General features: G+C 42.1%; 1 protein-coding gene across 1 annotated transcript in view; it reads left to right on the forward strand.

The window, feature by feature from the left end:
* ERBB4 (erb-b2 receptor tyrosine kinase 4) overlaps positions 1 to 23,128 on the forward strand; it is a 530,390-nt gene that overhangs the window by 422,103 nt on the left and 85,159 nt on the right. Inside the window, exon 24 of the mRNA XM_017747097.1 lies at positions 22,991 to 23,128. Within this exon, the coding sequence (XP_017602586.1) occupies positions 22,991 to 23,128 (138 nt within the window). The remainder of the gene's footprint in view (positions 1 to 22,990) is intronic.

Consider the following 23,128-nt stretch of genomic DNA (forward strand, 5'->3'; position numbering starts at 1 on the left):
AGAAATTCAGCTCAGCTCTCCCCCACTTCGGTGTTCAAGAGTCTGGGAGCTGGCAGCAACGGCAAAGCAACAGGAGAGGGGGAAAATTAAAATATGCTGGATTTAAAAGCCCTTTTGCTTTACTAATCTGAAACACCATGGATAAGAGGTCAAGATGGTAATTTCCATGAATGTTCTGTGATCATAGAGGCTTTGCACTCAGTTTTCAGCTCTGTGTCAAGATCAAGGCTCACTGACACCATGAATCTCTATATCTTATTCAGTGACAATTTTTTGACAAGTCATAGAAATTTGCATTCATTTTGTAAGTCCCTCTTTGTGAACTTGAAAATTACATAGGACTTTTAAGTCTTGCAGATCTGTTCAGTGTATAGGCCTCATTTGTTCACATTAATGAGACTGTAAGCCACAAGGAGAAGATACTCCCATTATATAGTCTATTCTTCCATCTAGAAATGAACAGAAATGTGCAGTTATGGGTTTATCTGTTCCAGACAGCTGTTTCATGTGTGAGTTCTTAGGCAGTTGAAGGAAGGCTGTGTAGAGGAAGGGATTTCCTGTGCTCTTTACAGAGCACTGCACATTTATGTTGGTTAGATCATTTCCAACCTTGATGATTCTATCATTCTGTGGTTCTATTGCGTTCAGTAATCATTTTGCACAAATAATAAATAAAAAGGCAGTTTTCGCCCTGTCTAAAAGGAATTAATTGTACTAAAGCAATAACAAGTATTAGATATTTTTGCTTAATGGACAAAGAGTCTTGCTAATAACAGAGCTGCCCAAAGAGGAGAGGTGGGATCCAGTGAACTGGATGTCAGTGGTCAGTCAGTGATACAGATTCCAGCCTAAAGGTGAGGGTATTGTTATCTCTATGTGAAAGTCAGTGGAACTGAGCAATTTGTACCAGCTCAGGATCTGACGCCTGATCTGATAGAGAAATAGTAGTAATATCACCTCCTCTAGTACTGACTAACCTTGAAGCAAAGAAAACATAAGGTGCCTGTAAAAGGCAGAGTTGCTTGTCTGACGTTTCACAGTTCAGCTTGGGTCCGTTTAGTTCACTGGACCATACTTCCCCCAGTGTTTGCATCAGACCATCTGATAATTGGCTCGGAAATGAAGAAGGGCTTTTGGGAACTCTGGAGATTTTGATTGTGCAGTTACACTAGGAAAGGTTTCTCTTTAAATTAACCGTTTCTTATGAGTCTCTGACCCTGTGGTAGCAAGGTGAGAGAAGAGTTAAAGTTGGTTTTAGTTCTTGAGGTTAAAAATAACCCCTAGGTTGTTTTTAATCAGAATAAAAAAGAATTAGATTTCATCATTAGTTGCTACAAGTGGCAATAAGGAGAAATAATATGTTTTCTGTCAGTGCTGCTTTTGATGTATATGCAATGATCTGTAATCCTTTTCTGTACTGCATTGATAAAAATGATTAAATTTCATTCTTGTGAAATAATTGCTCATCCAATTATACAGAGGTTCTTGTCATCCTTACCTCCTAAACTAGTTGTTTAGTTCCTGAGATTTAGAGAGAATGAACTAAGCACTATTTATGATTTTAATGTGACTAGTCCTCCCTGTCCCAAAAAAGACATAGTTTTTGATGTTTAAAAAATTTAGGCCAAAATTTTTATTTTGAGGAGATAACCTAAATATCTTTCACTGAAGTGTAAGTTAGAGTAAAAAAAAGTTTTACTCATTCTCATTCCAAGATTTCAGTCAGTATAGCTATCCTGGTAAAACTGGATACTGTTTACTGATCTTATTTTATGAGGAACATTCAAATGTATGTCTGAAAGCAAAATGCATCAATTGTACTTCCGTAAAAAGAGTGTTATGAATAATGATTGTTGGTAAAAAGCATTTTTTAAAGGTAGATAGGTGGCTAAATGTCACTGTGAACATGGTGGGGTTAATTCTTTCTTAAATAAGGGTCTGACATGGTAGTGAATGGAAAGAGGAGGTTAGTGGGAAGGTGTCATTATATTAGTCACACCCTTGGCTTTTGCTTTTTGTCCTTGTCAAGTACAGGTGTGATTTTGTCAGCAGTTACTTCTACCTGGATTGGGAATGTCCTTGTACTTGTAAGTAAAAGTTAGCATTCCTTTTAGAAAGGCTCTGGGAAATGGAAAGCCTTTGGTAAACAGCAGTTAGTGTGCAGAGGGAGTACTTGGGACCCTTCAGTGTCCACGGAAATAGCTGGTGTAGATGTTAGTGGCACTGCCCATAGATCTGGTTAAAACTTCTGATGTTGGCAGAATGTGAGTCTAAAAGTGCTCTATGGGCTCCTGAAATTCTGCTAAACGTTATGCTGAAGGAGTAAAGGACAGCAATTTGGCTCCTGGGCTGTCATTTCAGCAGCCTGAAGCCCTGCTAATGGAGCAGTAATGACTATAATGATATAATGCCTGATGTCAGCCCTGCCTGCTCTGGCCAAGCACCTCCCATCAGGGGATGATGAATTGGCCATCACCCGAAAGCACAGCCCTTATTTGGGATTTTTCTTGAGGGAGCTACAGCACAGTCTATTTTTCAGGCTTTCTCCACCCATTCCCAGCTAGCCCTTTCCCTTTGCTCCCTGTGTTCCTCCCTAGTTTTTAACACTGCAGTAGGTCTGCATCTGCTACAGCAATACAAGCTGGAGTCTGCAAAGTAACCTGGACCAGGGCAGAACCAGACTGCACAGGAGGCCTTCTTTGGAATTATTTTCACCACACACAGGTTGCTGTTACTGTTTTGTAAAATGTAGGTTTACCCTACTTCCCCACATATTTGTGGGTGTATATTGTGTCTGGGATAATTACAGAGTCTAAAGGATTTCCCCCTCAGCATGGTTATGCGCTTAAGTCGCAGGGCATAGTTTCTATTCTGGCTGGACACTTCCTTGTCCCCAAAAGGGGGCTGGAGTTTGAATTCAGAGTGCAAGGTCTCTAGCTACTGCTCTGCCTGAAAGTGTGTCTGGGAGGGAGTCACCAGCAAGACACAGGGGCATCAAGAGGGAGCTCTATCCTGCTCCTCACCCGAAGGCTAGTAACAGAATATGTGAAGGTCCTGAGTTTTATGGAGGGAAGAGAAACTTGTAGTGAGGAAAAAAGGCAAATGTGCAGCTAAGAGGCTACTTGAAAGTAGAACAAGGACTAACAATTTCACTTGGGAAAACAATTTCACCTCCTCAGCCTCAATTTATTTGACTGTTATGATTGTCTGATAAGTCAAGTAGCCATTGGCCTGGTCAGATGATTTAACATCAACCCAGATACTCAACTGACAGTGTAATAAATTCTGAAGAAATGCTGCAGTTGGAGAGCATAGCAAACAGCCTTTGAGGCTGAAAACATGTACTTAAAAAACTTGTCATGGGGAAACAGGCAGTTGATGAGGGCCTTTCCTCTAAGCTTGATGTTTCCAGGAAGTAATCCTATGAGCTGTGGTTGTGTCCAGGATTTTGATCCACTTACAAGTTTAATCTATCCTCTCTGAGTTTAAATGCTCCATTATCTCTTAGAATATAATTAGAGGCTGCAAGCACAAGTCAGCATACACAGAGTTCCTTGGGAGTCCCTGAGCTCATTGAGATGAAGACAGTTTGACTGATGGTGGTCAGCTGATACTGGGCCAGAAGCTAATAATAGAAGGCAGCACTGCTTAGCTAGGTGAGAAAGTTAACTTGGGAAAAATTAAACTGAAGGCTTTGGGATTTATGGTTGGAAATAAATTTCCCATTCTCATTTGTTTCCTAGTAAGAGAGCTTCAGAGGCAGTTGGTTTCTTTTATGGTTTTATAATTAAGATCTAGGGGCTTCCTGGCTTGGTCTGTGCTCACTGCAGTTGCTGCTGTCTGCAGTGGCAGCGCTTAGAGCGTGGGAGGACATTTGTCACGCCAAGTGCAGAGGTGGTAAGTGACAGTGACCTCCACCAGACATGTAGCAAGCAAATTAAAGCTGCATGTAGGGGACCGACACCCACATCTTTTATTTATGTCTGGCCTAATGAACTAAATGAATAAATCACTCAGATGTGCTGCAGAAACAGCTTTTTCTAAATTGTAAGCCTGTCTTACAGTAAAGACAAGCCCTCAGCTTGAGGATATCAATATCAAACTTATCTTCAGTTCAGAGGGTTGAAGACAAAAAACATCATGTAAATGACTAGAGAATTCTTTCTCCTGTTCAGCTGAAACCCCACAGAGATATGGATAGGCCTGGATTCCTCAAGTGTGTCTAGATGGGAAGTACACTGGAGATTACAGCTAGCTAGCTAGTCAGGTGAAGAAGGTGAGAGAAGACTTACCTTTTCTTGGTTTCTGCTATTGGCTTGAGACATAGGAAGGTTCTAGGCTGAAGCTTTTGGTTCTTTGCTTGGCCCATGGTGGCATTCACAGAGCCCTTGAGGCTGTGGACACAGTCTGTGATACACAATTTCTCAGCTGACACAGGTGCATTTGAGATTTGTTTCCTTGTAAGATCCTGTCTTATGTGACTATGTAGGTGACTGGAGAAATATTTTTTAGTATTTTTAATTCCTTGTACACATCATGCTCCTACCCAGCCCAGTGTTTGACCCAGGTCTTCAACATACCATGTAGATGCTTCTGAAAGTCTGACAAGACATTGCTACTAACAGTAGTTGGATCCAGACACTCCACAGTCATTCCACTGACTGCCTGGCTGCTTGGGAAATACAACAGAGGTAATCCTGAACCTTGAAAGGGCGGGTTTAGGATCAAATTAAATCCTTTATGGCAGCAGTGAGACATTTTTCCTTTTCCTTTTTTGCTGTCATTTCTGTACACATCCTCCTTTCCAGCAGGCATAAGGGGTCTGTAACCATTGCCTGGCTCTGTGCTCCAGCTGCAGTTCAAACAGGTTTTCACTCCATCATGTCAAGTTGCGGGAGGTGGGGGGCAAGGGGTGACCTAACTCTGATTGTAGACTTCCTTTTGTGCAGCCTCCCCCTCCCTCCCACTCGTGCACACTGTAAGTGTAAGCAGACGCACTTAGCAGGGGGACCTGTCTGCCTATCAGTCCCAGGCACAGAAGCTCACTGTGACTGCAATTACAATTTCCACCTTGTCCAGAGATGCCGGAAATCAGGCTGTCCTTGGGAACACTGCATACCATGCACAGGCCCCGAGAGTGCTCAGCCTCTGCAGAAGCTGGAAATCTGATCTCTGCTGAAGGTTAACTGCTTTTAGTCATCTGAAGATTAACTGTTTCAAGGCTATATTTCTGTTATTTCCATCTCAAGCAATAATTTTGCTTTAAATGTTTGCTTCAGTAATTTTCCTCTCCATAGTCTGTGAGGGTAAGATGGTATGTATGTGCGGGGGGGTTAATTTTCCATATGCAGGAGCATGTGGCTGTGTGGTGAAAGCACACGCACAGAAAGGATGAGATACAAGTGCAGACAGACAAGCCAGGCAGCTTGGAAACAATTCTTCTGGCATAACACTCTAACTGGAAAATGCAGTGAGGAAAAGTGAGTTTGCCTACTACTGGTGAATGGGGGAAGTCTGAGCCCTATTGAAATCCATGGGAGCTGTGAATTGACCAGTGAATTCAGCAGGGCCAGGACCTCACCTCTGGAGTAATCCTTCCAAGAAGTCTGCCACAGATTTAAGAAAGAATCCCGTGCTTTAGTGAGGGGCTGACATTACAAGTTACTCCTAAATGAGTTAGGAAGTACATTCAGATGTTTTTGTTGTGGCAATTGCAGAACTCCTTATTTCAGGTTTGCAATGCTTTATGACTCAGAAACCCCGCGTAAGGTTGGGTAAATCTGTGCATGGGCAGAAGATCAGGTGAGAGTGTTCATTTATTCACTTGGAAATATAGCTGTGGATTAATTGAAAGTATTAACTATTCTAATAAAATTCAGTAATTACTTTTGGCTGTTAAGTGTGTATGTATAAAGGAAATATTTTGAACTGAGATCTTGTATTACACTCTCTATTTCAATGTATAAGGTACCCCAATAACAGGGTTGATACTTGTCTCCTTGGAGTGAGTCTTTGGGCTTGGTTACTGAAACATGAAGTGAGTTGTTTGCTTGGCTGTATATGTAATTGTTCTGAAGGTCAGCATCCCGGAGTTGCCACTGTTTTATCAGGACACAGTAGGAGAGAGGTCTTTTGAAAAAGTGTCTAGAAAATGAACAAGCAAAGGATGGGAATATTAAAAACAAAAAAGAGTCAGAGAAGTGGTGCTATGAGTATCGTAAGTGGTACACAATAGTTTAATTAGGGGACTTAATCAGGAGCTGGTGGGATTTGTATTTCCATGATGAGTTTTCTGTTGCACTCAGTACCATGGGGGGCTCTTTCTTGGCATTGTGCTATATGTTTCCACCCTTTACCATGGGTTAAGTCTGGACCTGGATCAGAAAGCTCTCCTCCAGCTTCTTCTCTTCCCTGGACTTACGTGCTTGTATCTGGATGTGGGCTTTTAGGAGAGTAAGCTTACAGACTTCAGTAAAAATTTCTGTTGGATGCTGTAAAGCCATGAATTTTGAGGACTCATCCCAAGAGGATAGTGTCTGCAGGTGTGGGTCTTTTCATCTGCACAGCCAGTAGTTGGTGGTATTTAAGGCAGTAGGGAAATGGAGCTCTGCAGGCACAGATCCTGCTGGAGTGGAAAGCTGTAGCTCATAGGCTTATCATTACAAACACGAGCAAATCTTCCTTAAACAGCAGTGATTGGGGATACTGGAATTCTTCTCACAGTCTGTCTGACATTCAGATGCAAAGTGCAGAAATCAAAGTGACAAAAAATGATAAAATTATTAAATTAAATAAGGTTCTTTAATAACGCTTGATATGAGAAGAAGCTGACACAGATATCCAGTTTTAAAGCAGAGTTTGGCACTGACAACAGGGTGACGTGTTGCCTTATCAATAAAACTGAAAACCTGTAGTTAAGAAATATCCTATTGCATTGCATTCTTTCTCTGTGCCTCCAGCTCCCATTAGCAATATAAAATAGGCACATGTTAATGTTTAAGTTCCTAAAGGGTACTGTGTATGCCAGAATGTTGCCAAACTGATAAAAAATGCAGGGTTTTATGGGACCCCTGTTAATAAAAGAGAGGTACTGTTTCCACAGGCTTAACTGTAATGCATCCCAAACAAGCCATCACTGGTTTGAGGTTAACAGTGAATCTAATGAGGTGCCAAGTCAACTTAAAGTTAAGGGAGAACGAGGCTTTTTGTGTTGTAGTGAGGAAAAACAAAATCCATGTATACATACAAATGATCCTGCTGTGACCATTTTTAATAGGAATGTAAAGGGTAAAGAAGCACAGGCTTATAGGAGCCAAATTTGAAGTATCACTGTCAAAATATATTTTACCTCCAAATACTGTGGTTTGCAGAACTTCTCCCTCAGTGCTTTGTTGCAGATAACCCCTCAAAAATTAAGTGTTTTCTGTGCCTCAGCACCGATGCAGATACCTTTGATACATCAGCAACTGTCACAGATTTATAAAAATAATTAACATCTGTTTGCATTAATATTCTACCTATTATTTACAACTGACAATCAGATGGTCCTATTGCTGCTTGTCACACAGTTGTGATGGAAGAAATAAGACAGGGAAAGGTGGTTCCTGACTGGCTTGCTGATAATCTTTGTAATATTCTGCCAATGCTTTTAAGATACCAGTGCAATAACTGGGATAAGCAGATAGATTTGAGTTCACACTGGGGCTGGCAGTCCACAGAGCAGCAGATGCTGGTTTGAAGTGCCTGGTCCTTCAATACTGAAGCTGTAGCTCCAGAAATAAAGAGATTTTGCTGAGCGATATTTTCCATATTAACTTTGGTGTTGCTTCTTGTTGTGATATACAGCATCTCTTGGACCTGTTGAAAGTGTGGTGAGATTGTCCCTGCCCTGAAAAGTATTCAATCAAGATAGACAAAACAGATAAAGGGGAGAGGAATTATTATTACTATAGCAGTTTATAGATGGAACTCTGAATTGCAACACAGATGCTGTGACCTCTAAGCAAATTACTTTAATTTTTAAATTGATTTTTAATTATCTTGGGGTTTTAAATTTCCTTAGGATGTCTATGTCGACAAGCAAATACTATATGAGGGTTTTTTTAAACAAAGCTGTTTTATCTACTTAGCCATTGAGAATGTGCCTAAAATGTTGTTTTCATTAGCTTTTGCCCAGGTCAGATGTTTTAAAGATGCTGAATGGCATTTGATATAAAAAGCAAATTGTGTATTAGCAACAGGAGAGAGAATAGGTATTCTTCCCTCTTAGTTACTTGCAAGGTGATGACAAGTGTATCCTGAAGGTTTCTGCTTCACATAGAATATCAGGCCTTTAATTACAGAGGCAAATATGCATTGTTCGAAATAGAATTGCATAGGTTTCTCATACGCCAGGGCCTGTTTTTATCTTCATGCTTTACATGACAAATGACACAGAAATGTTTAAGGAAGTATGGTTATGTAGATTTTTGAGCTGTGCTGACAAATTGCAGCTTCAAAGGCTCTCCTTGATGAACTTGCAGAGGTAAATTCTGAATTTGACTAAATTCCATGCACTGCATGGAGCAGTGTAAAGGTAGGAAACAGCTCAGGTACAAAGAACAGTTTATCTGATGGAAATGTAAGACCTCAGAGAAGTAGGGGAATGTGGGACAGGGACTGTCTGTGGGCTGTTCCCAGGGCTTTGATTAACTGAGCCATGTCAGTGGATAGGCAGCCCCTGGGCTGAATCCATTTGGAAACATTCTCCAATGTCAAGGATGCTTTTGCTGGCTGGGCAGTGCCCTTTGAAGGAGTTCAGTGGGACGATTTGTATGCATAGAAGCAGAATTTAGCTTCTTGTTTTCTGAAGCCAAGCAAATTGTTTGGGTTTTTTTAAATGAAGTCTTGTTGGTTTAGATCAATAGCTAGAGGCACCAGCTAAAAACACAAGTCACTCTGAAAAGCTATTTTAATGACCAAAGTGTTTGGAAAAAATGGTATTTGGACTGAGGAGAGAAAATGAGTTTCCTTGGTGGAATTGTTTTCTTGGAAAAATCTTGAACAAATATTTCTTGGTAAAACATTTATTAACTTGCTGAAACTAAAAGGAAGTTTTTGCTGAAGGTTTTCAGTGGGAGATATATTCCAGTGAATTCCTCAGCCAGAAGATGATTTTTGAAATATGATAGTGATTGAAGCACCTGATTTTAACATTTTCTAAATGAACTCTGGTGAATTCCTCCTTTGAAGTCATTTGTTGTTTCAAAATTCAGACTACGTTCATTAGGCAAGAATGTTGTCAAATCCAAATTGGAATATTAAACATTTAGTGCATGTGATTAAGTTGTGGACAGCAGAGAACCATTTTCCAGAGCTAGGCCATTTCTGAGGATCTGAATGCTGTGTCCTGCCTGGTTTTAAGCAGGGGTAGGAGATGTGTCTGGTTGTTCTGTGACAAATCTCTTCATCAGGTGAGGGGCACAGATGGGAGTGAAAGTCCAGACCACAAAAGGTTATGAATTACCAAAATATGGGTAGGGATCTAATATCGATACCCAAATGAGACGGACAAAGACTCTCTAACAGTTTAGAGTTATAAAGTGTATGTTTACTCCAGCGCCGCGCAGCTGCGCCGGATAATTCCCTGATATGCAGCACAAAGGTACAAGCTGACACAGAGTTTATTTATCTATAAAAGTTATGAATAACCAAAAAACAAATGCATATGTATAACATTAACACCTCCCATTCTCCGCTTCGTATGGAAATTAGCTTAAATGTCATTAAGCATGCCTAGTATGTTCTCTGAATTGAGTCGGTGGTCTTTTTATTAGGGGAGTGGTCTCATAAGATGAAGTAGTAGTCTTCCTCAATTTGACCTTTCTGCCTTCCTGGATTTTTACAATACAAATTACTTTTGGTGACCTTCCTGTTCCTCCTTGCGTGACTTTGAATAGATTCTCAGATGAGGAGGAAATTGATAATTGTTTACTGTTCCCTAGATCTACTTACCAATGTTTCTGTTTCTCGTTCTAAGCACAGCTAAACAAACATAAAAGTGACAGGTAATCAGTTACTTAGTAATCAGTTACTCGCATCATTTCAGATTCAGCTCTTCTTAACTAACTATTAACTTTTAATTGATTAAGCTCACTTCTATTTTAACTAAATTCAGCACAGCTAACCTTCTAACTAAATCTTTATGTTTCTTTTAAAATTTTATGTTTCAATCCACTCTGGTATTTTGTCATTTAGATAAATGCTAATACACAACAGCTGGATCTCAACAGTCATCCGTTAAAACACATTTGTGGTTCCTCCTCGTGTCAAAGGTAATGAGAAAATAGTTCAAGAAAAACATCTTCAAAAACAAGTGAATCATCTTTCTTTAGCTAACCCTGTTTCCTCTGTTAACTCTCAGATGGAATGCGATACCCAAATGAGACGGACAAAGACTCTCTAACAGTTAAAAAGTGTATGTTTATTCCGGTGCCGGGTAGCTGCACGGAATAATTCCCTGATACGCAGTACAAGCCAATACAGAGTTTATTTATCTACAGAAGTTATGAATATCCAAAACACAAATGCATATTTATAACATTAACACCTCTAATTCTCCGCTTCGTATGGAAATTAGCTTAAATGTCATTAAGCATGCGTGGTATGCTCCATAAATTGGGTCGGTGGTCTCATAAGATGAAGTAGAAGTGGTCTTCCTCAATTTGACCTTTCTGCCTTCCTGGATTTTTACAATACAAATTACTTTTGGTGACCTTCCTGTTCCTCCTTGCGTGACTTTGAATAGATTCTCAGATGAGGAGGAAATTGATAATTGTTTACTGTTCCCTAGATCTACTTACCAATGTTTCTGTTTCTCGTTCTAAGCACAGCTAAACAAACATAAAAGTGACAGGTAATCAGTTACTTAGTAATCAGTTACTCGCATCATTTCAGATTCAGCTCTTCTTAACTAACTATTAACTTTTAATTGATTAAGCTCACTTCTATTTTAACTAAATTCAGCACAGCTAACCTTCTAACTAAATCTTTATGTTTCTTCTAAAATTCTGTGTTTCAGTTATTGATGTCAGTGACTGCTTGGCAAGCTCTCAAAGTGTTCTGGAGCTCCAGAAAACACCTTAAACCCCATTGTATCACCTTCCAAATGTTTGTAGCTCCACTCAAACTTGCAGATCAGCCCTCTGCAAAAAAGTGAGGGATGCTCCTCTCAGTGATGTGCTGCAGCTTTCTGGGGCTTTGGCATTTCACTGGCACAGGAGTCCACTATAAATGACCAAGGAATTCACAAGTGATGTTGTTTTGAGCTGCCCCTCAGAGGTGCAGCATCATCTTTGATCCCAGTAAGGTGATCACACCATGGTGGTGTTAGGTCTTTTAAAGAAACAAAAATGTGAAGGCATGCGACAAGGAATGGATTAATTATAAGTAACCATACTTCTGCTTTATAAAAGTCGTGCCAAATAGTAATTGTGTTGGTTAGAAAGGCTGATGGTGGAACAGCTATGGATACTTCTTCCTGCTTTTTATTAAATGTCAGCCGCTTGACTACTGATCTTGGCAGTAAGATGCAAAATAGGTACTGGCAGAAAAAAGTCTCCACAGTGTGGATAGGGTTACTGCTTTGTAATCAGGCTGCAAATGGACCCTGCTTCAGATCTGAAAGTAAGCTTTGCATGGCACATGCACACAGCTGCTGTGGATATGTCTCTAGCACTAACTTTGGCACAGTGGTAGTGCCTTGAGCTCCCAGGTTGCCTAATAGTTTACAGAATCACAGAATGAACTATGTTGGAAAAGACCTTTGAGATCATCAAGTCCAACCTATGACCTAACACCACCTTATCAACTAAACCATGGTACTGAGTGCCACGTCCGGTCTTTCTTTAAACACCTCCAAGGACAGTGATTCCACCACCTCTCTCGGCAGCCCATTCCAATGCCCAATCACTCTTTCTGTGAAGAAATTTTTCTTGATGTTTAACCTAAATTTCCCCTGGTGCAGCTTAAGGCTGTGTCCTCTCATCCTGTCAGTGATTGCCTGAGAGAAGAGACCAATCCCCACCTGACTACAGCCTCCTTTCAGGGAGTTCTAGAGAGTGATAAGGTTTCCCTTGAGCCTCCTTTTCTCCAGGCTAAACAACCCTGGATCCCTCAGCCATTCTTCCTAGGGCCTGTGTTCCAAGCCCCTCACCAGCCTTGTTGCCCTCCTCTGGACATGTTCAAGCATCTCAATGTCCTTCCTGAACTGAGGGGCCCAGAATTGGACACAGCACTTGAGGTGTGGCCTCACCAGTGCCGAGTACAGGGGGAAGAATGACTTCCCTGGTCCTGCTGGCCACGCTATTCCAGATGCAGGCCAGGATGCCATTGGCCTTCTTGGCCACCTGGGCACACTGCTGGCTCATGTTCAGTTGGCTGTCAAGCAGGACCCCCAGGTCGCTTTATGCCTGGACACTGTCCAGCCACTCCGTCCACAGCCTGTAGCACTGCAGGGGTTGTTGTAGCCAAAGTGCAGGACTTGGCACTTGGACTTCTTGAACTTCACATTGTTGGACTCAGCCCATCCATTCAGCCTGTCCAGGTCCCTTTGCAGAGCCCTCCTACCCTCCAACAGATCGACACATGCTCCCAGCCTGGTGTCGTCTGCAAGTTTACTGACAGTGGACTCAATCTCCTCATCCAGATCATCAATGAAGATATTAAACAGGGCTGGCCCCAGCACTGATCCCTGGGGGACACCACTAATTCTTCCTGTGCCTGAAGTTTCCCTGTCAGTATCACTTAGAAAGAGCTTTTTTTCCACCTTTTTTCCCAGACAGCTGCGAAGCTGTTGAAAAGCAGATTCACCCCAGTTGGCCTTGTCAAAGTTTGCTGTAGGAAATGCTAGGAAAAAATGTTTGGGTTTTGATTTGTAAAGTCCTATTAGTTGGATAGTCCTTTGGAAATGCAGGATCTGTGATACCAGGCCATCTTATGAGCATAATTAGTGATCTTGAGATTGTGGTAATTCACAAAAGAGGATGAAAGCATGACATAAATAATTATTTCACTCTCTGTGCCGGTTTGAGACAAATTTGGAGGAAAAGATCCTCTGATAAAAGGCAGGTTACAACCATCCGTCCCCCACCAGGTTTGGGAAATAAATATTCCTCGGAGGAAAGTGAAAGGGGAAAAAAACCCTATTTATTTAACAAACACATGGGAACAGAATAATCCTAAATAATAAAGCCTTTCACTGTGGAGAGAACCTGGTAAAATTCAAAGTCCTTCTGTAGGCTGTTCTCTCTCCAGAGCTGGGATGTGGCCCCTCCAGGCTGTGGCGTGGGCCTCCCGGTGCTGGTGAACCGGCCTGGAGCAGAACAGTCCAAGGAAAAGTTCTTGCCTCAGATAGTGAGCCAGCTAAACAGCAAAGAATTTTAACTCTCTGTCTCTCTCCTAAGAAAAAGCCAAAAAACTCGGATAAAGAAAAGAAGGGTGCTTCTTCTGCTCTTGCCACCGTAGAAGCATGCAGAGCAGATAGAGTGACCTTGGAGCACAAACTGCTTTGGAAAGTTCATCTGGCTTTTTCTTTTTCCTTTTTCTTACAACCAGTTTTAAAGACACAGAGAGGCACAGGAGTCATGTCTGGGCATAGAGTGGTGATAGGGAATACAACATCATAAAGTCACCCCAAGACACCCTCTTTGTAGCATCTTCAAATCAGATCAGTTATAAAATAGGCATTCCCTCCTGCAGTACTGCACGTTTGAATGGTGTTTGTCTACAACTTTCTGCTTGGCTTCTGTGATTCAGTGAGGCTTTTCCTTTTCAAGAGCATCCACACAGGCACAAATAAAAACTATTAAATACAGCCATACTTATGGATTTGATTGAGGTGTCTGTACTGGTAGCAGGCAGCCACTCATTGAAACATGTTTGGTTTGGGAATTGTTTGGCTCTCCCTGACAGATGCCAGGACCTGAGCATGGCCATGCATAAAAGATCTGATGTTGTATGTGATCTGGGAGTTATTGCAGATGCCAACATTTTATCAACATGAAAAAAAGAGTCATTATTATTATATTGTTACATATATCTGATTGTATTACCCTGACAGTAGGGTGCCCAAATCTTGTGGAAATCTAGGGGGGAATTTAGCTGAATTTATTGCCAATGAACATCAATACTTTAGAGCTGACCAGGTGTTAGCAACCCCAACCACACCCACACCTGCATGAGGCATGGGCAGCTCTAGCCCCTCCCCTGCTGTCCCCACCCTGCCCTTTGAGGGCCTTGGGTTCTTGAAAGAGTCTTTTTAAAGAGGTTTTAGTCTTATCTTCAGGAGAGGAGTGGGTCAGCAGGATGGTAAAAGAAAGTAGGGAAGAAAAGGTGGGAGGCAGAGCTGTAGAAACTTAGGAGGAAATCACAGGCAGAGACAGATTGATGTGACACAGGGAGCATGAGGCTGCATTTGAGGACTTTGTGGCTCACTGGTGACGTCTTGGTGAGGAGAATAAAAGTCTAACAGTGAACCAAACAGTCCAGTGAAACTTTCCATGTTCAAATACCATCCCTTTGCAGTACCCAGGTCCTGAGTGTGAGGCTCTTGTGCAGCTGAATACAGATGAGGGAAAAGATGGAGATGAGGCTGATTTGAATTCTCAGTTGTGAGAAATTAAATACCAGGCAAAATGCATCTTTGATTAAAACAATTCTTAGTGTTGATTATACACTTGATGAAATCAGGTTTTAATCTGATGCTATCCCTTTAAATTGATCCTGGAGAAGGAAGGGGCTTTGAGTGTGTGATTATAAAGTCAAGCTTTTCAGTGATACCAGAAAATATCAAAGCAATGACTGAAAACTCTTCAGAAAGGGGTGAGAACTTGATAGATTTTTTTTTTCATTCTAGAGACCTTATCATCACTCATCTTAAATCAAAAATCATAGCAATAACTCCCTCCTTCAGAAAGGTATGTGCAGCCAAGGCTGAAAATATGCATAAGCTGGTCAGTGATAATGTCTTTTTACCCTCCTGTTTGAGCACTGCTGAAATGATGGCTTTGTTAGACTGCATGGTTGCAACTTCAAATATTTTTGCTAGTTGGATCAAAATAGTAAGAAACAAATCACTTTGGACAGACTGCTCTGAAATAATGACGTGTGTCACAGGCTGTAAGTAGAACATTTGTCAGAATGACATGATATTTTTACCATTAAACCACCTACTGATCTGCAAGGGGGGAATCCCCAGAATGAAGCCCAATGTTATTTCTCCCGACAGCTTTCAGTGGGAACAAGTCTGTTGCTGAGGTCCTTGGCTATTATGCACGAAAGTGAACTGAAAATGGGCTAGATTTTGCTTTCTCATCACTATGATCAGTGTTTCTGGGCAAGATTCACAGAACTGCTGGTGGGAGCTGAGGTTCCTCCTCTGCTAACTCAGGCTCTGATGAATTGGGAGACTTAATTGGCACAAAGCAGGGAGAAGGAAGCATGTGGCGTGGGGGTTCTACAAAATGTATGTCCTACACTTTCAAGCATTTCAGCATCAATTCTCAGCACCTGAGCCCTGTTGGAGTCAGCACAGTGGTCCATGCCCTCAGTGTTTGCAGGACAGGGATCACAGTACCACTTTTTTTCCTAATCTATTTTATGTTGCTCCAAAATACAAAGTGAGCCAGAATTGTTTCTGTAAGTGCATGAAGGTGTCTATTCCTGCATGAATAGGACCTACTGGTTCTCTGAGGTGGGCAGGAAGGTTTGATCCAGCAGTCTGCAAGTATGACCTTCAAGAGGGAGAGCTTTCACATCCCTGATTTGTGCTAGTTTCAAGTGTTTGGAGGAAAGTGGGGCATCTCTCTGATGCATTTGAATCACATGGGGCAATTGCTGGCTTTTGAATTCAGTGTCAACAATGCAGGCAGTGCCTATGAGGAGTCAGTCAGACTGGTACCCTCCATGCTGTGACAGGCAGGGCAGTCTCAGAGGGTTTGCCTGCTCTGAGAGATGCCACACATTTAAAGACACATCACACCACCAGAAAAGGCTCTCAGCAGTGAGGGAGCAGCCATAAACCAGCTTTGATTGTGGGCAGTGGAGAGCACAGTGCTCCAGTGTTGTGCCATGCCTGGCTCCTCACCAGGCTGCAGGACACTGACCTGGGGCCATCTTCTGCTGATGGCACTGGCTTGATAGGAGTCAGGTGAGTGGCATTTGTCTGATGCTGTTTCCATCACATTTGTGCATGCATAGACTGCAGGGTGTGGTCCCTGAAGTAAAATTTTATTTTTGTTTTATTTTTTATTCTTAGTTTTTATCCTAGAGTAATGGCACACCTGACAGATGGATTTCCAGAACTTTCTGAACAACTAAGTTAGTCTCACCATTTAATGGTGCAGCACACTTGTACTCCAGTCTAAGTATGCAGTGACTCCACTGACTACCCAGTGAATCTCTGCTTAAGGTCCTCATTGAAAACTGAACTCGAAAAAGCTCATATCTCTTACATCCAAAAGATATGAAGTCCAAAACCACCCCTTAAAAACCTGTAGCCTCCTTAATCACAAGTGTTTGTCCTGGCTCTGAGGAAAGACATGCAAACAAGACTCTAATGTGACCTTCTCTGTTTGAGTTACATAGAGAGGTTCCTTAATGTGGCTTCCTAAAGAAAAACAGGCATGGAGGGAGTTTCAAGGAGATGGTGGTTAGTGCAAAACTCTGGCTAACAGCTCCTTAAACCCCCTTAATGACAGGGCTTTTGGACCTCTAGTTATTTTCTGCTGTGCCAGCCACATTCAGCATTTTTCCATAGGAAAAGCAATTGGCCAACTGAGTGTGAATACAGGATCTGGAGCTGGATGTGCACTGCTGCACTTCCCTGCAACAACCTCTGATGAACCTGTACTTCTGTAAGCATTCACCTTACTTTATGCTTGGAGCATGGATTTATAGAAAGATTATTAATTTTTTTAATACCTCTGTTCATTTGCTCCTGACTCTTGCTTCTCCAGAGAGAAGTTGAGAGAATGTTGTGCACAGCCTGGGAGCGGCCACTGTATCCCAGGAGGGTGCAGTCACAGAAACCTGTTTCCTCAGGAGTACTGGCACAAGGCAGGCTTGGGTGTATAAATCACAAGAGTTGAGCTTAATGGTGCCACATTCAAAAGGGACAGAAGAGAGAAATGATCAATATGACATGATTTCTTTATACAAAAAAGCATGTCTGAGAAGGGTAGGACTGAGTGAACATGGAAGACTCAACTGAAGTCACCTGTGGTGAGGCTGGGGGGACACAACCATGGCCCTGCCAAGCTGCCTGTGGGTTTAGCTGCCTTCTGAAAAATTGCTTGAAGTACTGTGTGTAGTACAGCAGTGCTGGAAAGCCATGAAAGCAACATCTTGCATCGGCAGTACAGAGGAAATACAGCGATGGGTGTCACTGTCATACCACCAGTGTAGGCATGTGTGTTGTTAAATGTATATTTGTGCTGTCTCGTAGCTTAAGTAGTTCTGCAGACTGCACAGGCTAAGTCAGCTACCACCTAAACAATTTTAAGACCTAGCAGACAAACAAAAGGCTTTGAAATATATTAAATGCTGGACTGTAATTGGAGCTGCCCTGCAGCAGGTCAGACGTGCATTCCAGACAGGTGTTTGCCCCAGCCACTAGAAGAATTGTAAAATTAATGTAAAAAGCAGTGTATTCTGTGTAGTTAGCACTCTCCCATTAGCACAGCTGTGCTTTCAGAAAAATGCACAGCGCAGTATGAAGGCAGCTTTTAAATACATTTATTTACTCGAGAATTATTAGGCAAAACAGCTGAGTTGTTCTTTTCTGGCATCTTTTGTTTTGCTTTGTTTTGAGAGCATTTTATGGCAAGAACAGTTAGAAGGAGAAGGTTAGGAAATCAGATTTTTCAGACTTTGTGCTTACTTAAGTCTTTATAAGGTGGATATCTTCATCTGGGTTAAGAGGAGCAGTAACATTTACTCTGGGCTTGCCAAGTTGGGGAAGCAGATCTGTGATACTTCCCTTGAACAGGAGGCACGTTTCTCCTGCCCACGCTCTGAGGGAAGCATGTGTGTGTGGAGCATTGGGAGGGGGCAGTGGCTGCCTGTCGGTGAGTGTCCGCTAGTGCTCTGTGTATGGCCACTGGTACTCAGGAAGCTTTTGTGTTAAAGAACAAGCCTTCAGAAGGAGTTCCTTTTCCTTTCTGCCAGATATTTAAATTTGATAATCAGTATTGCTTCAAATGGTCATTCCCTTGTTAGATTAATTCTGCAGCAGCAAGTGGGGGAGGTGACCAAGTGCTGCATTAGGTGCTGGAATCCCTTATGGGGCACAGGACTCTGAATGACACAAAGGTTAGCATGTTTCAGAGCCCCTGTAGGTAGCCTGGAGAAGGTCTTTGAATGATTCTTATGTCCAGATTTCCTTCAGAGCATGGTGTTTGACCCAGCAGGGTGATGGCTTGCTGTCAGCTCTGCCTGGTTCCAGGATCTCAGGGATCTCAGGACCTGCCATCTCCAGCATCTCAGGAAAAGTCTGGCCAGAGGTGTTTGGCCATGCACTCAGCTGGTGTACTAATGAATGAGGGCATGAACTGAAGAGAGTTGTGCCCTGGGCCACTCTGGGTGGAAATAAATTTTTAACGTGGACCTAAGGATGGCAAAGTATGGCATTATCTTACTGCTACTGACACATGCACCTTGCTGAGTCCACTGGTTTACAAACTACACGGTCAGAGAAACAAAACCTGTATCAAAGGCTCTTCTTCAGCAACCACCATGCTGGCTAATATTTATGTTCTGTTGTCAGTTGTAATTGTTAGCAATAACATATAAAAGTAGGAAAGGGGGATGTTAAATACCATCTTGTAGGATGTCCTGTAGGTGTACTTCAGAGCACTCTTTTTTTCTCACAGTCTTGAGAACTGGGCTTTTTTACCCATCCTGGAAGGCCAAAATGAAAATCGTGTTTTAGTTGAATTTTGAGTTACTTTTCAGAAACCGCAGCCAAATTGAAGATATTTCAAACATGACTGCAGAGTATGGATAGATCAGGAAACAGTTTTAGGTGAGATTTTCAAATTGCAATTGTACTGCCTCAGACCCCTTTTAACATAGCTCTGCTGACAGAAACCAGTCATAGGTCTGGTGATTGCTCACTGGGACCTGCAAACTCACCCTTCTTTGGGCTGCTGTCTTGTTACTTAGTGCACATGGCAGGCAGATCAGTGTGAACCATTAAAATAACATTAATGTCATTATTTAATGTTGCTGTTTAAAACAGGCTTGTGTGTATAAATCACAGGAGTTGAGCTTAATGGAGCAATAATGTAACCACATTCAAAAGGGGCAGAAGAGAGGAATGATGGACGTGACATGATTTCTTTATACAAAATAGCACGTGTGAGAAGGGTAGGACTGAGCTGAACACAGATGAACTGAAGTCACCTCTGGTGAGGCTGGGGGGACACAACCATGGCCCTGCCAAGCTGCCTGCAGGCTTAGCTGCCTTCTGCATCAAGGTCTTTCTTTGCCAGCCTTCCCCTCAGATACTGTGGCACTGCAAGGGCTGCTGTGAACAGAACATACAAGCCCAGCCTTGCTGTGAGTAGCCCATTTGAGCCCCTGCAGTAACCCAGCCCCAGCTGGGCATGCTTAGCACAGCCTGCATCGTGAGCAGGCTGTACTCTAGAGCTGTGCTGTGTGTGGCTGCCATGCACTGCTGTAGCCCATAATACCTCAGCAGCAGCAGCATGAAGAAACTCCAGAACCAGTTTGGCTGGAGAGTTACTCTAGTGATAACTCACTGCTGCTGCTGGCAGGCCAGGGAGCGTGTCGGGTGACCAACAGGAACCTTTCAAAGCTGTCACTGCTGCTGTCGTTTCTCTGATGCCACTGTGAGCACATGATGTTACAGAGACTCTGGTTCTTGGGGGAAGATGAAGTTCCAGATCTTAATAATTTCTCTCCCCTCCATCCCTTTAGTATTTCAACCATCAAAGGAATTTTTTCAGGAGAGAAAAGTAAAGTGATCTGGGGCACTGTTTCCACTTGTGCTCCAGACTTCCCATGTAACTCTGGACAGAAGGTTATACCCTTTTGGTACCTCAGTTTTTTCTCCATTAAATTACAATTTCAAACTCATTCCTGTAATTGTGCCAATTGAATGTAGAGACAAGAGCTGCAGACACAGAGCTACCAAAAGGTCCAGGCAATTGCAGAGGCTGGTTTTGAGAGATGCCAGTGCCACCAGCCAGGTTTGTGAATTTAGGTGCCTCACCTGCTTAAATGTTTTAGACAATTATATTAGGAACCAAGCTGCCAACTTGTATTCTTTGTTTGCTGAACAGATTCTTAAAATGCTGCTAAGTCATAATGTTTCTGTTGTTGTTGTTTGTCTGTTTTGTCTAATTAGTCTCTAGCAGAACAATTGCAATCTCTTTAAGTTTGTGTTTGTGCTGTGCTGGATACACATAGCCCTGGATTTAGTTCTTATGCAGATGCAAGTTCAATAAAAACAACAATAGTTTTACTAATGAGGGTAACTATGTGAAGCCAGGATTCATGCTAAATTAGTATCCATTAGTGGCTTCAATCTATAGTGAAGATTTCCTTGCTCTCTGTTGTGTGTCTTAATTCATTACGGAGAAGTCCATAATATTTTATAAACAACATTTTTACTTCTTTTTCCTGAAACTCTTGCCCAAAATTATTGGAAAAGCATGTGCTTTCCTGTAACATCATAATGAGACAAATGCACTGCTTGCTTTTATTATTGTGTAGAAGTGTTTTTCCTTTGGACTTGGATAGACTTGGCAATGGAGAGTAGCTGGAGACTAATGGACACAAGCTTCAAAGCTTTCTGTCTGGGCCCTTGGTAGACCAAAAAACAACAAAAAAATTCTCATCTCTGTTCTAATCAGTCCAGATGATAAAGAAAAGAACTCCAGCTCCAAGCTCCCAGGGAACCTCTTACCTTGACTCAGAGAGGGAGTGGGCAGCAAGTGCTATCCCTGTATGCATCTGCAGGAGAAAAATGAATGGGGTAAAAAAGAAAAAATGAGGCAGGGCAATTTTGTGCTCTGGAAACTGGATAATTCACCAGTCTACAGGTATTTATTCTGTTGGCCTTTAGGGACATTTTCAAGTCACAACAGAAGAAAGGATAAAATTTTCAAGGAGTCCCCATACTTAAGAGTTAAGTGAGTAGGAACTGTATTAATTTGAATGTGAGAAAAAATAGTTAAATTCAGATCCTTTTCTAATTTGTTGCATCAGAATCTTTCTCAGATCTGCTCCTCCATTATCCCATCAAATAGCCCCTATTTATTCATTTATTTATTTCTTCACATACATTGAGGAAGAAAAGGGAAGGAGTCGCTCCCCCCAGTGAGGACCATCTGCTCTTTTCTTACTGGAAGGGAAAAAACCCTACAATTAGTGTCTTGTTCATCTTTTTGTTTTACCAAAAAAAGAGGGGGAAAGAAAGTAAAAGAACTATTATGCAAATATCTGCAATTTGGTTTCAAATATTCTTTGTACTATGATGAGCAATTTCCTTTAATACAAACTCAGCCTACTTGCCAGAACCCTTTTTTTTCTTTTGCCTTAATATAGGGAAGGGAAAAAACCCCCCAACTTTTATGTTCCTCTAGTGGCAAATTTGTCTCATCCTTTTTTTTTTTCTTTCTTTCTTTGGCACTATTACAGCTGTTATTCTGTAAGTTGTCAGAAAGATGTTAGATAGGGTTTTTTGAGGAAAAAAGGAAGATGGCCAAAATACCCTTACATAGCCACAATTTCATCTCACTTTTCATTGTTCCATTGCCATGATGAAGTGGCCTTGGAATGTAGGACTCAGTGAGAGAGAAGAGCTTTGTCCTTGCTACATTTGAATGCCAGTTGCTTGTGATGGCAGCGTTACCTCTAAGAGCACTTATGTACAGTTTTTATAAGGAGCTCCTGTGCTACTGATCAGGGGTATGAACTTTAGGGTCAAATAGCACAGCCAAGATTAAACCTGCTGGTCCTTGGTCCTGGACCAGCTTGGTATCTGAAACCTAGTGTGGTAGCTGAAAACTTCATATGGTCTGTAAAAGGGAAATAAAGTCTTTTCTGTGTGAGAAGCTAAAGTGTGGAAAAAACCAAAATGAACTCATCTAAGATCTGTTGGGAGAGGACATGGAAGAATCAGAAGCTAAGAGGCTCAGATTTAGAAAGCTGCTGCTTCCTGTAGTGATTTACTTGTGAGTGAGGAAAAAGGGAGGAGTGCTGCTGCCCCTGGGCTACAACTGCACAGTCACAGCCCCGGGTTTAGGCTCTGCTGTGCCTAAACCTAAAGAGATGGTCATGTCCCAATGGCTTCACTAGTCTGCTGACTTTCAGAAGGACTTAGGAGCATCAGGCACATTGGAAAAGCCACACTAAACCTCCTGATTTTTAACCCTTTGCAGGCTGAACTTCAGAAAGCATCAATCAACATACAACTTCACATGCTTAAATCTCTAAAACACTGAGAATAAATTCTCTGATGTGTGCTCTGATTTTAGCACAGTTTCATCAAATGCCTTGCCACAAAATCATCTTGCTGTACGCAAGGGGCATAGTTTGCTTGCATAACATGAAGATGATGCCCGATGGATTGACCATGAGTTGGGAAAACATATTCAAGAAGCAAAACTAGGGGAAGTAAAACAAGACGAAGGAGACCTTTAAGTAAAGTGTGTCACACCTACATCTTTGTTTCTGTGGCTGCAGCAGGACAGGGAACATGGGGCAGTGCTGAATTTTAGATTTGTGCAGATGGTCTGACTCTTGTTTTGTGGGACTCAGAACATCAAGTGTGCATTACATCAGACTGGAGGTTCCCTAGGTATGCCTAGCACTGGATAGACAGGAATTCATGGTGCTCAGGGGACACTGATCCCCTTCAGTCACTGTTGTGTGTCAAGTCTTTGAGCACACTGGGGTAATGTTTGGGTCACTTTTATTGTTGCAGGAAGCTCTCATCATGGCCAGCATGGACCACCCACACCTGGTGAGACTCCTGGGCGTCTGCTTGAGCCCGACCATTCAGCTGGTCACTCAGCTGATGCCTCATGGCTGCCTCCTGGATTATGTCCATGAACATAAGGAT

This window comes from Corvus brachyrhynchos, unplaced genomic scaffold (assembly GCF_000691975.1).
Source record: "Corvus brachyrhynchos isolate BGI_N302 unplaced genomic scaffold, ASM69197v1 scaffold671, whole genome shotgun sequence".
Classification (NCBI taxonomy): Eukaryota; Metazoa; Chordata; class Aves; order Passeriformes; family Corvidae; genus Corvus; species Corvus brachyrhynchos.